This window comes from Blennius ocellaris (genome assembly GCF_963422515.1).
Source record: "Blennius ocellaris genome assembly, chromosome: 1".
Lineage (NCBI taxonomy): Eukaryota > Metazoa > Chordata > Actinopteri > Blenniiformes > Blenniidae > Blennius > Blennius ocellaris.
This window is the reverse complement of record NC_137650.1, coordinates 34,096,994-34,110,565: the sequence shown is the minus strand read 5'-3', so window position 1 is coordinate 34,110,565 and position 13,572 is coordinate 34,096,994. Positions and strand designations below refer to the sequence as shown.

The window sequence follows — 13,572 nt, the reverse complement described above, 5'->3', positions numbered from 1 at the left end:
ATATGTCTGAAATTAATTAATTAAAAACACTTTAATATGCCTGAAATTAATGAATAAAAATACAAAAAAATGTAATGTGCCTGAAATCAATTAATAAAAATACTAAAAAATGTAATATGCCTGAAATTAATTAATAAAAAATAAAATAAAATGTAATGTCTGAAATTAATTAATTAAAAAAATTACTTTAATATGCCTGAAATTAATTAATAAAAAATAAAATAAAATGTAATGTCTGAAATTAATTAATTAAAAAAATTACTTTAATATGCCTGAAATGAATTAATAAAAATACAAAAAAATGTAATATGCCTGAAATTAATTAGTAAAAATAAGAAAAGAAAAAAAAAATAACATGCAATGAATAAGTAAAAAAAAAAAAATACTATGCCTAAAATGAATTAATAAAAAACAAAACAAAAGAAACCCCCCTAAAACAAAACAAAAAAACACGTCTGTCGTAGGCTAAAAGTCGACGTCTCACCTGACTGAGGTAATGAAATTCTTCAGGCTTCTTCAGGTGAAAGCTCGTCCTCTCTTCTTCACTCGCTCCTGCCAGCAGGTAGTAGAACACGTGGTAGTTTCTGAACCAAAAACAGGGAAAGAATAATCCCGACGTTAGATTCCAGTTAATTAAAGCTCCAGCGGAAGCTCAGCACAAAAACCCGACAAACACTGATCAACCTTTTGTAATCATAACAACAATAATAACAATACATTTTATTTGTTAGTGCCTTTTAATACCCCCGAGGTCACTTTAAATGACTTGTTAAAATTGCAGTTAAAACAAGTAAAAACATATTAGCAACAACAAAAAAGACTAAAATAGTTTTAGTATGAGTACGTTTTTCAAGTGAAAACGTAAAACTTGTGTCACGTCGAACCACGACGAGTCTCGTGTTTATGGATTTATCACAAACACAAATAGCGCCTGAGAAACCTGACGGGAAAATACTGAAGTAATGCTAATTGACGCATACCAGTATGTGAGCGTGCACGTGTGTGCACGTGCACGGATTGCACTCTTTGAAGCATCTGGCTGCAGCTGCAGGACCAAAGTCGCCTCTGAATGCACACACAAGCTTTGGTGGAGTCAGCAATTCGTCTCAATAAGAGTGGCCTGGCCGAGGGGCCCCGGTGGAACCCCTCCACCCCCCCCAACACTCCCCCACCCCACTGTGAGGTCAACACTCGCCACAGCGTCCAGCACATTACTGTCAGCCCCACTTAAACACCAACTCACTCCACAGCTCGCACCTCCGCCAACTCAAACAAGCGTCTGGACTCCACCCTCAAGCTCGTTCTTCACATTTAAGCTCCATTTATTTCAGCAAGTGACTCAGAAGCAGTTTAAACGTCCAAATACCGACTTAAAACTCACGACGGTACTGAAATTACACCTTTTTCTATCTTCAAATGTACAGTATGACTCGTTTCATTATTGGTGCTCGAATGCAGAGTCAGCGTGACTCACTGCACCACCTTGTGTAACGAAGCGGTATTACAATAATAATCAAGCAACGGCTCAGTTTTCTGGTTTACTCTGCATAATCTCTCAGCTGTATAATAAATATTTTGACTTATAATAATCTTTTTTAGATTGTTTTTGGCTAAAATTAAAACAACCTTTGAATGATAAAATGGCTCAAGTGCCCTGAACAAATGTTAGACTTGCTTGAATTGTAGAAAACACAGTTTTACAGTGAAAAATACAAAATACTCACAAAAAAAATAAAAAAATCACTTAAAATGCCACTTACCTTTTCACTGCACTTAATCCCATTGATATTACCGGTAGATTGAATAGAATCTCATTTTTCACAATGAGAGTGCAGAAAAAAAACTACATTATGGATAAAACTGTACAAACAAATCACAATTTTATAACTGGTACTGAATTGAAAGTTGTGAAGTAGATCAAATGGTGTAAATTGTACCTATGAATTAGTAAAAGGACATACTTGGGGGTAAAAAAAGACCAGATTATAGTAATCAAGAGTATTTGAGATCAGTCCATGGCAATTTGGCAGTTTGTACCAATTATATCACCTTAAAAACAGAACTTCTGATGAGAAATGAACATTTGGAGGCGCTTCCTCACCGCTCATTGTGCTCCTGATAGACCAGCCTCGACTTCTCCAGGAGGTATTTCTCCACGTACGCCCTGCGGACAAGAACAAGACAAGAAAAAAAAAATGGTGGTTTTCATCTGCATTTTTAATTTAGAGACCAAAGAAGAGGAATTAGGCAACTTTAATTCATTGTGAGCACCGAAAGGGGCCAATATCTATACGTATCATATGGATCTATGTGGAATGAAGAAAATAAATTAACAGAAAAGTGCACCATATGTATTTCTCGCTCAGTCGCGAGTAATTTCAATTGAAACCTGGTTCAAATGTGCTTAATTCCTGCGAGATCAACAAACAGCTTCCTTGCCAATGTCTGATTTTTAAAAGGTCCTGTAATTCCAATTCGCAGGAAGCGATTCAGATAAGAGGGTGTTGTTATAGAGCGGGGGCATGAAATCAAATTCCTTGGAGTTTTTATTGATGATAGAATTACTTGGGAATCTCACATTAAGTAAATATCTACAAAAATGTCAAGAAACATTGCAATAATAGCAAAAGCAAAGCCCATTTTAAATATCAAAGCTTTACACACCTTATACTGTTCTCTGATTTTGCCCTATTTACATTATTGTACTGTGGTTTGGGGTAGTACTTATAAAAACACAGTAAAACCAATAGTAATGTTACAAAAAAGAGCTATTCGATTAATTCATAAAGTTGGTTTCTGGACCACCCAAACTCATTATTGTTAAAATCAAAAATCATGAAGTTTAGTGACATTGTTGAGTTCTAAGCAGTACAGATGTTCCATAAAGCAAGTTACAGATTGTTACCAAGACAAATACAAAGAAGGCTCCCAGATCGTACTGGCTGTTATGAAATACGTGAGGAATTAAACTTTCGGACTCAGAAACAGAAACACAACCCTGAAAAGTTTTAGCCCGACAGTTCAAGGTGTAGAATTGTGGAACAAATTGGAGTTGAAACGACGTCCAAACATCAACCTGTTCAAATATAAATACAAACAAAAGATGTTTGAAATACACAGAGAGGAAGAAATGCATTGAAAACGTAGGATCAACGTATATGTGCATGTGTGAGTGTGTGTGTTGTAAGTTTGGTCCATGTTGATATAGTTGTTTGAAATGTGGGAAGGTTCTTTTTTGTTGATGTTTTGTTCTTTCTATACTCGTGTGGAATGTACTTTTTGTTGCTCTGAGTTTTGGGGTGGAGCTCGTAAGCTTCTTGCTTCAGCTCCACTCCTTTTGAGCAGAATGTATACTGCTCAAATAAATAAATGAATAAATAAATAAAAATTAACTAAAATGGTTGAAATGTGTTTTGTTGTTCGTGTCATCGGGGACGTAATCCACGCAATTTCTTCCTTCTTGTACAGCAGCTCAGAAACGCCTATTTTGGGGGGGAAACACTCTATTCAGTGGAAATCCGTCCACAGTATTCGCAGCTCAGTCGTCACGCGAGTGTGGTTATATTTAAAATAAACTGCTTACCCTCTCACGGTGCCGCTCTCCTGGTAGTTCACCTGGATGAACTTGCCGAATCGACTGGAGTTGTTGTTGTGCGCCGTCTTGGCGTTCCCGAAAGCCTGAAACGGAAAGACGAATGAGATCTACGAGATGCACCTCACACAGGTCGGAGTCACAGTTTGTGGCAGATCATTTTGTCTGTGGGTCAAACGGACGGAGAATTTGGCTCCGAGCCAAAACGTCATCTTGAAAAGGCCGTCGGTTTTTTTCCTCTCACGGAGCTTTCAGCACAATAACAACGGGTTTTTAGGATCTATTAACTTTATTTAGAGAATTGAAGGCGAAACCTCCTGATGGCTAAATAAATAAATAACTTTTTTTCTTTTTTTTTTTAAAAGCTCCTGGCTGAGTAATGGGATCCATGTGGAACATGTGTAGCGGCTGGGCTTTAATAAGGCGCTCCAGTATTATTTCCCCTCTCCGCTCTGTTTGTGTTGTACGGCTGCCCGGAGGGGAAGTCGTTCTTCGCCCTGCATAAACCCCGCAGTTATTTGTAGCTTCACCGCAAGTAAACAAATTCCTCAGTGAATAACTCGGGAACGTCCAAACAGCCGGTGACCAGACACTTGAACAGCCACTCCGGGTGCCAGCGGCCGGAACAATACTGGAAATTCAACCTGGAGGACGACCGCTGTTAGATAATTCCATAAAATAAGAATAATTATATACACTGTTATGAGGCTTAAATTCTAACCAGTGACGAGTAAAAAGACTGACGTTAAAATTGCAGTTCCGAAGACTTTTACCGGTTGTTGTTGCTCAAATTTCCTCATAGAGTCAAAATCTTCTGGACTGAAATGAGAGCAGCTCACCGTACCACCCGGTGGCACTAAGTGGTATGACAAGACTGAAATAAATAGTTGGTTATGGTTGTTATTGAGTAGAAATACATGAAACAACCAGTAACATATATATTTGTTACGGTACTAAAAGATTATACGCTACATATTTAGGAACTAATGACAAAAGAAGCGAGAACAATGGGAAAGAGCTTGCAAAACGAAAAGCCAACCGTTAATAAGACATTCGTTAATGCTGAAGCTAACGGCTCGCTTATGCTCACAGACGTACAGATATGTACAAATTCTATACTCTGCGTTCATTTTATAGGCATTTCTGTCTGGAGTTTAAGGATATGGATCCATTCTGCAGTACCACCAGTTCCCCTGGGGGGGGCAGTGTTGAGATAACAAATTGCGGAATCGTTTAAAAGAGCAGATTTGAGACACCTGGATGTATTTAACCGCATCGAAGATCAATATCAACGACGTCCTCGGCATCAAAAGTATTGTTGATTTCTTTCTTATTGTCTTTAAAAAGGAAAAAGGAGGAAAAGTCTCCTTCTCGGCGTCCTGCTGGTCCAGAATGCAGTTTTAGAACAGTGGCCTCTGGTTGGCTTATTACATATCCGGTATTATTTGTACACAGAGCATAAATTGGCTTTAACAACCAACTCAGAGCAGGATAAAGAGATTAGAAAGGGGAAAAAATGTAATGTAATAGAGCATCGCCAGCTCCTACAACAAACATCAAAATGGACACGACAATTGTACTTCGCTACGTCTTTTAACGGCTCAGATGATTCAAACTCGATTTTCAGCTAAATGGTCTGGAGGTTACCTGAAAATAAAGTCATGATTCAGTGACGTCCGACCAGAGGTGAAGAAGAGACGATTAAAAGAAGCAAACCTGGAGCAAAAGTCTGTTTCTGTCTCTTCTGCAGATCCCAGACCAGCTTTTGCTTTTCTTTTCCAGTGTCGAACGTTCAAACATTCAGAATCATGAAGCGATAATGAGAATGAAAAATATACAGTTCTGAGGCTACAGAAACACATTTTTAATAAAAGATGGAGCCCCATGATGAAACTGCTCATCCAATGAGGCGATAGCCCCCCATTTCATCTTACTTTATGTTATTTTAGGTTTTATTTTATCTTTGTTGTTTTTTTTATCGCATATGTGCTATAAAGTATATGCTATTGTTCAGGCGTCACACACCTTCATTCACATTTGGAGTTGCACTGTAACCGTCTCTCCTTACTGTGGTCAAGACGTTTGAATTGTGAACAAAAATATAATGTAAAAAAAAACTAAAACAAAAAAACATACAGCTATATTTCTGTATATATCAGGTCAAGAACTGCTCTGGATTCCAAAATATCCTCAATATTAAATGGATTGTACTTGAATACGGTGCTCAAGCAGTGTGTTTGCTGCTGTTGGTAGTTTTAGTGATGAAAGTACACGTATGAGAATAACAAACGATGCGCCACAAACAACAACAACGGCAAAAACGTGGAAATTAAGACCCTGAGCTATAAAACTACTTAATGAAAAGTTGTGTTTACTGCCCATTTCCATGGAGACGGAGTCTGAACACTTCGGAAAAGTTGCAATAAAAACCCAAATCTCCTTCGTTCTGCAGAGACGTCGGTCACGTCGGAGCGAAGAGGGAAGAATTTGGTGAAGAACAAGAGAAGCATGTAGAGAAAAAAAACAAAAAAAACAAAGGCGGGATGGATCGGCTCCAGGAGCTTCACCCAAACCGACCCGAACACGACTTCTACTTCCACACACTTGTTCTCAAATGTTACTTCACTGGCCTCTTGTTGTTTGCGCCGACGCAAACGACCCACAACAATGCTCATGTGTTCTTTTCCCTCTCTGCATATGGGAGTCGACAAAAAGTTATTCCGGGAGTTTTGAGTCAGGAGCCGAAGGCCTGGGAGCGGCGAGGGGTTTTTACAACTGCGCCTTTAACGAGGAAAACATTTAGAAAACTTTAAAACTGTGGAAAGTATTCCAGTATCCCGCCTCTCTGCAGCGGCCACACAGCCCGAGAGGGACACCGACGGGAAACTGTTTGTACGAGACGCGATTCAGTCACTCCGGCGGGTCAACAACATTATTCTTGGCCGCAGAGCCGCAAGGCCGACCGCCGGGCTTGAGGCGGTGCCAGCGAGTTCTGGGTGTCGCGTGTCCCGGTCAAAGTCGTTCAGACGGGGAGGACGAGGGGATCCTCTCACTCTCGCGTCGCTCTGGAAAGGAAAGCTCGTACTCGGGACCGGGGGAGTCAAACATCAGGCCCCTGGGACCAAACCGGCTCCACAACGCCAAGAGAAACGTTAAAAGAAAGAAAGTTTAATTAAAATTGGCTTCAAGTTGTAGCCGGTTTTAAATGTTTTCACTGGGGGCTGCTTGATTATGGAAAACAATCATAATCACGATTGTTTTGGGCAATATTGAAATCACGATTATTTACACGTCTTTGAATTTGGAACAGCATTTATTGAACATGTTTAATAAAAAAGACTCCTGTTAAATATAGGAAAATATCTTGTAATGTAGTCGTGAAAAATAAACTGTTGTACTGCACTCAATCTTTTGAAAACAAGAAATAAATAAAATACAATAATCGATAGATATAATTCAACATAAATACGTTGATGAATTGTTCCAAAATAAAATGTTAAATGATGAACGGGAGTCGGAGGTTCAGCAAGGAACAAACTTTATCCTCCATTCCGACACACTTCTCAGAAACGCTAAAAACAAAACTAAAGTGTGAAACTACATTTTCAGGTTCTGGAGCGACGACGCTTCATGCAACACACACGAAAATTAAAGAAATCAGAGACTCCGAGGGTTGTGAGAATGAGCATAAACACAAAATAATCTTGGTTTCCAAGAGTTCAAAAGAGGCTCTGCTCTCGTCTGTCATAAACAAGGCCTTGATTTATCTGTCGCTCCTCATCAACCGCTGAATCCATTTCCACTTGTGTTGCGTGACGGTTTGGTCCTAAAACTCCTCACAGTGAAGCTTTTGTTTCACTTCCATGTCGTCAAAAAGAAACCAGCTCAAAAAAAACCCCCGCATAGATTCGACTCGGTGCGGAATGATTTCATGAAGAGTCACTAAAATATTCTGCATTCCTTCTGCGACTGTAGAAAATAACCTTCAGTGTGACTCAGAGGAACATTCCTCATCGCCGCTCTGCAGACTCGGAACGTGGACAGGAAGTCAACCAGTGACTCGGTCTGACACGTCCCCCCCCCCTTTTGGAGTCCAACCCAGAGATGTAATCTCACACCTGGAGCCACGCCGGCCGGAGCGGCCCGCGGTCACTGTGGTCGTTTAGTCACCGGCTGGATGGGAAGTGGGTTCTGGCAGCCGCCGCTTCTGTCTAAACAAGCGCGGCTCGCGAGATGCTTCTGAGGGCGAGAATTCAACCTGCACGCATCGGCTGCCTCTTTAAAAAAAATAAAAAAATAAAAAATAGCCGAGTCAGCATTTTGACGTCGCAAAACTACTGCGTTTTAAGCAATGAAAGTGTATCGTTTATTTCAAGAATTCTTAAATGTCAGAACGGGACACTGTTACGTGTAGGAAATCCTGTACTGGAGGTCCGATCGACGCAGAAACATAAGTAAAGAATACACTGGAGTCGCATAGAATAGGACAGTTCAAACAATATATATTGTGTTGACGATACAATAGTAAATAGATGAATAAAGAGATAAGGAGGCACGATGTCAGAGGAGTCTGGTTGAAGAGATTTCACATGTGAGCTAAATGTTTGTCAGTTTGATGACTTTTCTATTTTGTACATGTATACCAGAAGATTAACGAATAGAAATAAAGACAAAACAACCCTTTATGACATAACTCAGGATATGATCAAAGGAAATGACAACAAATTATCGCGGCAGTAGAAGTGAAGGTTCTGATCAGAGGAGGTTTTGCAGTTTGACATGTTACATAAACTCTGGGCCAGAAAAGCCGCTTGTTTGTTTAAGATTTATGACAAATGTTGTGCGCAGAGAAACTTTCGCCGAAGAAACTGCGGTTCCGTCCGTTTATACGGCGAATCTGGTGAGAGTAAACTCTCCACGCTGATTATGTTGAGGTTCTCCATTAAAACCTGAGGAGTCGTACGCTTGTGGAACTTTTCAACGGGAGCCGCCGGTTGTTTATTTTTTCTCGGAAAAACAGATTTGAAACGCAGAGGTGGTGTATTCTATAATAACGACGCCAACAGAGGTTTGACAGTTTAGAAAAAGAAGAAATGGGGGTTTACTTTGGCTTGTGGTCAGTTATTGTGACTAAATTAGCTGTGAGGTAAAAACATTCTGGAATAATATCTCTACGCTGATGAACATCTAACGTTAGTTTATAAACTTTGTGAGTTTAAAAGGTCCCATATTGTGCAAAATTCATGTTATAATGGTTTTTCTAGCAGTAATGCGTGTCCCAATCGCCTCTGTGTGAAGAACAAAGTCAGTCATGTGACTCTTTTTTTAGCGAACGTGTGCTCCCAACAGGCGAATCAGAGATTTTCTCTTAGTGACATCATGAGGGGAAACGGTCAGTGGGGCTTTGCCTTTCTGGTATACGGAATAAATACAGCATTCGTAAGATCAAAGAGCGCTACATAAAGACAAAGACGACGGACAATAGAAGAGAACCTCGGTCTGTGGTGGTGAGAAGGAAGTGACCGCCGGTCACAGACGTGGAGATGAAAGTCGGGCGTAATATAGAAAAATAATGGGACATCTGCCATCCGAGACAACTCCCAGTGGAAAAATAGCTGCATTCTTAAATTAAAAAACAAAAAAACCAAAAAGGCCCCTCAGACAAACCTCAACTCCAAATTAGCCATTCATTTCCCAACAGCTGAGCTGCGGATGAAACCCTGGAACAGGATGGAGTGTGTGTCCTCGGGCCTCGTCGCTCCTCCGCCTTCAACAAGTAGGACCACGTTATCCAGGAAATTGTTGGGGGGGTGGGGGTGGGGGGGTCCAGAAATGACAAACAAACCGCTAAAGTGCAGGATCTACAGTATCTGGAAGGATCAATTTCCCATGTTTACTGATCGTCATCTGGAAGGTATGGAGCTCATCTGATCCCCGACTTGCCCCCAAAGAGACGATGTTTACACTCGGGGAGGAACTGCTGTCAGTGGAAGCGTAACGCGAAAAGCAGCAGAGAGAAAAAAACCCCCCAAAAAACAAAGCTGGGAACAGAAGAAAGAACTTTCTAGGAACGTCCACGCAGACAAATTGAGAGATCAGGGTTTCCACGTCTGACTCAGTGTTTCCAACTCAAAACACAATATAAAAACCGCCGGCGTAAATAAAACCAGCCCAAATCTCAACCGCACGTTTAAAACCGTAATACACATAATAGAAGAACACGTCATATGAGCACAACTGCAAGTAGAAAAGTGCAACTTTTAATGAAACTAGCAAACATCCACAGATGCAGACAGGCGAGTTTTTACCCTGCTGATGACGTGTCGTTGCAGTAGTAATAGTAATAGTTATTTTAAACCACTTTATCCATCGTAGGGTAGGAGGGCCGACCTGGACTCAAACCAGGGATGATCTCACCGTGTGAGCCGTCGCCAAACTACCCAAACTACCACAGTCCAAAACTACAGGCATTGTTGAATTATAACATCTTCATGTTTGAAATGTTTTGGGGAAAAAAAACTGAATGAAGTCAAATGTGGGGAGAGCGTCATGGAGAGTACATGAGCCGATAATTCACTATACAGTGGTCCCTCGTTTAATTTCTAAAAATAACCAGCAATAAGGAAAATCCGTGAAGTAGTTAACTCTTTTTTATACAAGTATTATATATGTTTAAAGGCTGTAAAGCCCCTCACCACACACTTTATACACTTACAGTGCAGAACGTTTTGGCGACGTTGTGAGTTTGTCAGGAACAAAACTTGCAAACATTCAGCGCTACAGAGTCTCACTGCCACCGATGAGACATTGATGTATATGTAATATGTATTATGTATATGTAACATGTATATGTAAATGCCATATGTTGTATATGCAAATGTCATGTATATGTAAATCCAATATGTATATGTAAATGTAATATGTAATATGTAATATGTATATGTATATACAAGTCGAATGCATTCGCGAACAAGAGAGACAGAATCAGGACACAATTCAATGTCAGATTCTCCCTGAGCCAATCAGGACGCAGAACACTGTTCATACGCTACGGAGCCCCTGAAGGGACATGGAGAGAGAAAAAAAAAGAAGAAGAGGGAAAAAAAAAAAAAATCTCGGGATCTCGCAAAACTATATTGTTATATATGTGCATCGTGTCGATCGACTAAGTTTGTCCTTTCAGAGACACCGTACCCCCCCACTGTTGTTGAGAGAAGCTAAAGCGAATGGAGGACACCCACTCGTACTAGAGTTTTATTTTGAAATCGGCCTAAAATATAAAGACATTCAAGCAGTGCCTAGCCAAAGGAAAATGCTTTTGCGAGATCCCGAGAAAAAAAAGCTAAATTGCACCCAAAAAAAAAAAAAAAATCCGCTTAACAGCGAAAGGTGAACCGCGTTACAGCGAGGGACCACTGTATTTCAGCTGAAATAGATGAATTCAGGCTAAATTAGACAAAGTAGTGACGGAAGTTATGCACATATTTCAGAGTTGGACACAGAAAAGCTCGACTCAAACAGAACGTCTCCTCCTCCCCCCCGCCGTGAAAACGTAAACAATCTGTTTTTTCCACCTGCAGCTCTGCTCTGAACTCTTTTAGGCTGAAAACGGGCAGAAGAGGTGTTGAACTCCCGCCTCCTGCAGGTCGACCTGCATTCCTTCCGTGAAGCAGCTCAACCACATTCTGGTCGGCCGTCGCGTCCCGACTCCAGTTACGCCGCTTTGCCCAACCGTTTGTGTCCGAGGCCTCCCCCCCCCCCCCCCCCCCCCCTCCTGCGTGAAGCGGCAGCTGCCCTCGCCGGGATTTATTTCAAACATTGTCAAGATGCCTTTGACGCAATGTCATTTCTCACACTGGCAACACAGAGTCTGCTCTGTTCTTCACTCATTATTCCTGCTCCTTCTGCCATGTGACAATTACAAAGAGGAAAAAAAAAAAAAAAAAAAAACCCTAAACAAAAAAAAAAAACTTTTCCCCGAGTGAACTTCTGACCCGGCGTTACACAAGAGCGCTCGGATTTCTTAAGTGTTAGGGGAGGGGAGAAAAAAAAAAAAAAAAAAGGGGGTTAATGTGGACGCACAAGCCAATTTCCTCCGAGTTGAAGCGGCACAAAGAGCAGATGAAAAAAAAAATACAAAAAAAGCTTCGACTTCACTGAGACGTTGGGCCGTGTAAACAATAGTGCAGTGTTTCCTGGTGGTAATGAGACGAGGCAAACGAGAGGCACCCAAAGGGATTGAGGAGGGGGGGGGACAGAAAGATCTAAAGAGAAGTTAAAAGATCTTTCCAGTTCGTTTGCTCCAATAGTTTGGAGCATTTTTCATTTCCTGTGTGTCCGAAATGGTTTGTATTTTGATATCCAGTCAGTTTGCTTCCTAATATTAGTTGTAAGATCATTAAAAAAAAAGAAGATGGTGAGACCTGTATTCTAGACAATACGGTAACCGAGTAGCCCTTTGCATTACTCAGTAACTTTGAATTACCGTATTTTTCAGACTATAATTCCCTTTAAAAAAAAATAAAAAATTATGAATAGGACTCATTTTTTCTCCATGTTCAGGTGGAACGACATTTTTCATCTCCTGTGTGTCCGAAATGGTTTGTATCTCTTTATTTTGATATCCAGTTTGCGTCCTAATATTAGTTGTAAGATCATTAAAAAAAAATAAAAAAAAGAGGGTGATCTGTATTCTAGACAATACGGTAACCGAGTAGCCCTTTGTATTACTCAGTAACTTTGAATTACTGTACTTTTCAGACTATAATTCCATTTTTTTTTAAATAATTTTTTCTTCATCAATTTAAGTTTCTTGGCTTTTCGTCTTTCTGCACATATAACAAGTTCACAATTTGCTGTGTATCTTTTTTTTTTAATTATTATTATTATTATACTAACATTCTGTTTGCTCTGAAAGTGAAATATGGTAATAATTGAGGTTTTTTGCTGTGGGACTGAAGCAGCGTTCTGTTGTCACACCGTTTAAGCATTGGTAGTTTTTATTATACCAGTGACTTCTCACTACAAGTTCCATGACCAGCCGAACAACTGAAAAACGGTAAAATACGGTATATATTTTCTTCATAGCTTTCTTTGTTTTCAGTTTCTGTTTTTCTCTAGTGCCAAACAAGTTTCTCACACATTCTGAACTCTTTCTGATTCTGTTTTTCTATTTATTGCAGCACATTTTATTGGTTTTACAGTAAATCTCATGTAGATTTTACTTTTGAGGCTCGTTTTCTTGCTCCGTCATGTTAAATATAGTATTAATGAAGGTTTTTCTGTGTTGTAGCAGCTTTCTGCTGTCATACACTGACATCTAGTGGTCTGACATGGTATACACAGGTATATTTTTCTATGGGAGACATCAAGCTGCATATGAAGAGATAAACTACAAAAAAAGTGTGTCTTATAGTCTGGGAAATACGGTAACAACAGAAGCAAGTACAATTCACTCTCAGCCGCCTACAATATGAAGCAATATGACTTAATTTTAATGCTTTTTTTTTGTGTGTGCCAAATTTACAGCTTATCAATTCAGTTTTCTGTGTAATAATCTATCAATCTATCAGTCTGCAGCGTTGGGCTGAACTGAGAACATCAGGAGGAACCGCTGCCACGAGATGCTGTCATTCCTTCCAGCCGGCCCACGGCCTCGGCCCGGGGCCGTGACTCACTCCACCCAACATTTGGAGCAACAAGACCTGATTGTTGAGTCAAATATCAGACTGACCGCTGCTCCCACTGCAATTATCGGCCATAAAAAGACGTGAAAACTGTTGCAGGATTCAAACACACTGGTCGTCTGGGCTGTTAGACAAAACAAGCTACGTGACTTCGCCAGATTCGATGTTTTGGGGTTTTTTTGTTTGTTTTTTTTAAATGGCCTTTTATGGGCCGAGTGACTAAAGTCTGCTTGGTTCACATGAAATTCAAGCGTTCAGTCGTTGCAAAAATTGCCCAATGTCTCGCAGCACGGA

General features: G+C 40.2%; 1 protein-coding gene across 1 annotated transcript in view; it reads right to left on the bottom strand.

The window, feature by feature from the left end:
* Window positions 1-13,572, bottom strand: part of myo9aa (myosin IXAa) — a 106,503-nt gene that overhangs the window by 44,614 nt on the left and 48,317 nt on the right. Inside the window, 3 exon segments of the mRNA XM_080496322.1 lie at window positions 485-584; window positions 2,102-2,164; window positions 3,584-3,678. Of these exon segments, the coding sequence (XP_080352448.1) occupies window positions 485-584; window positions 2,102-2,164; window positions 3,584-3,678 (258 nt within the window).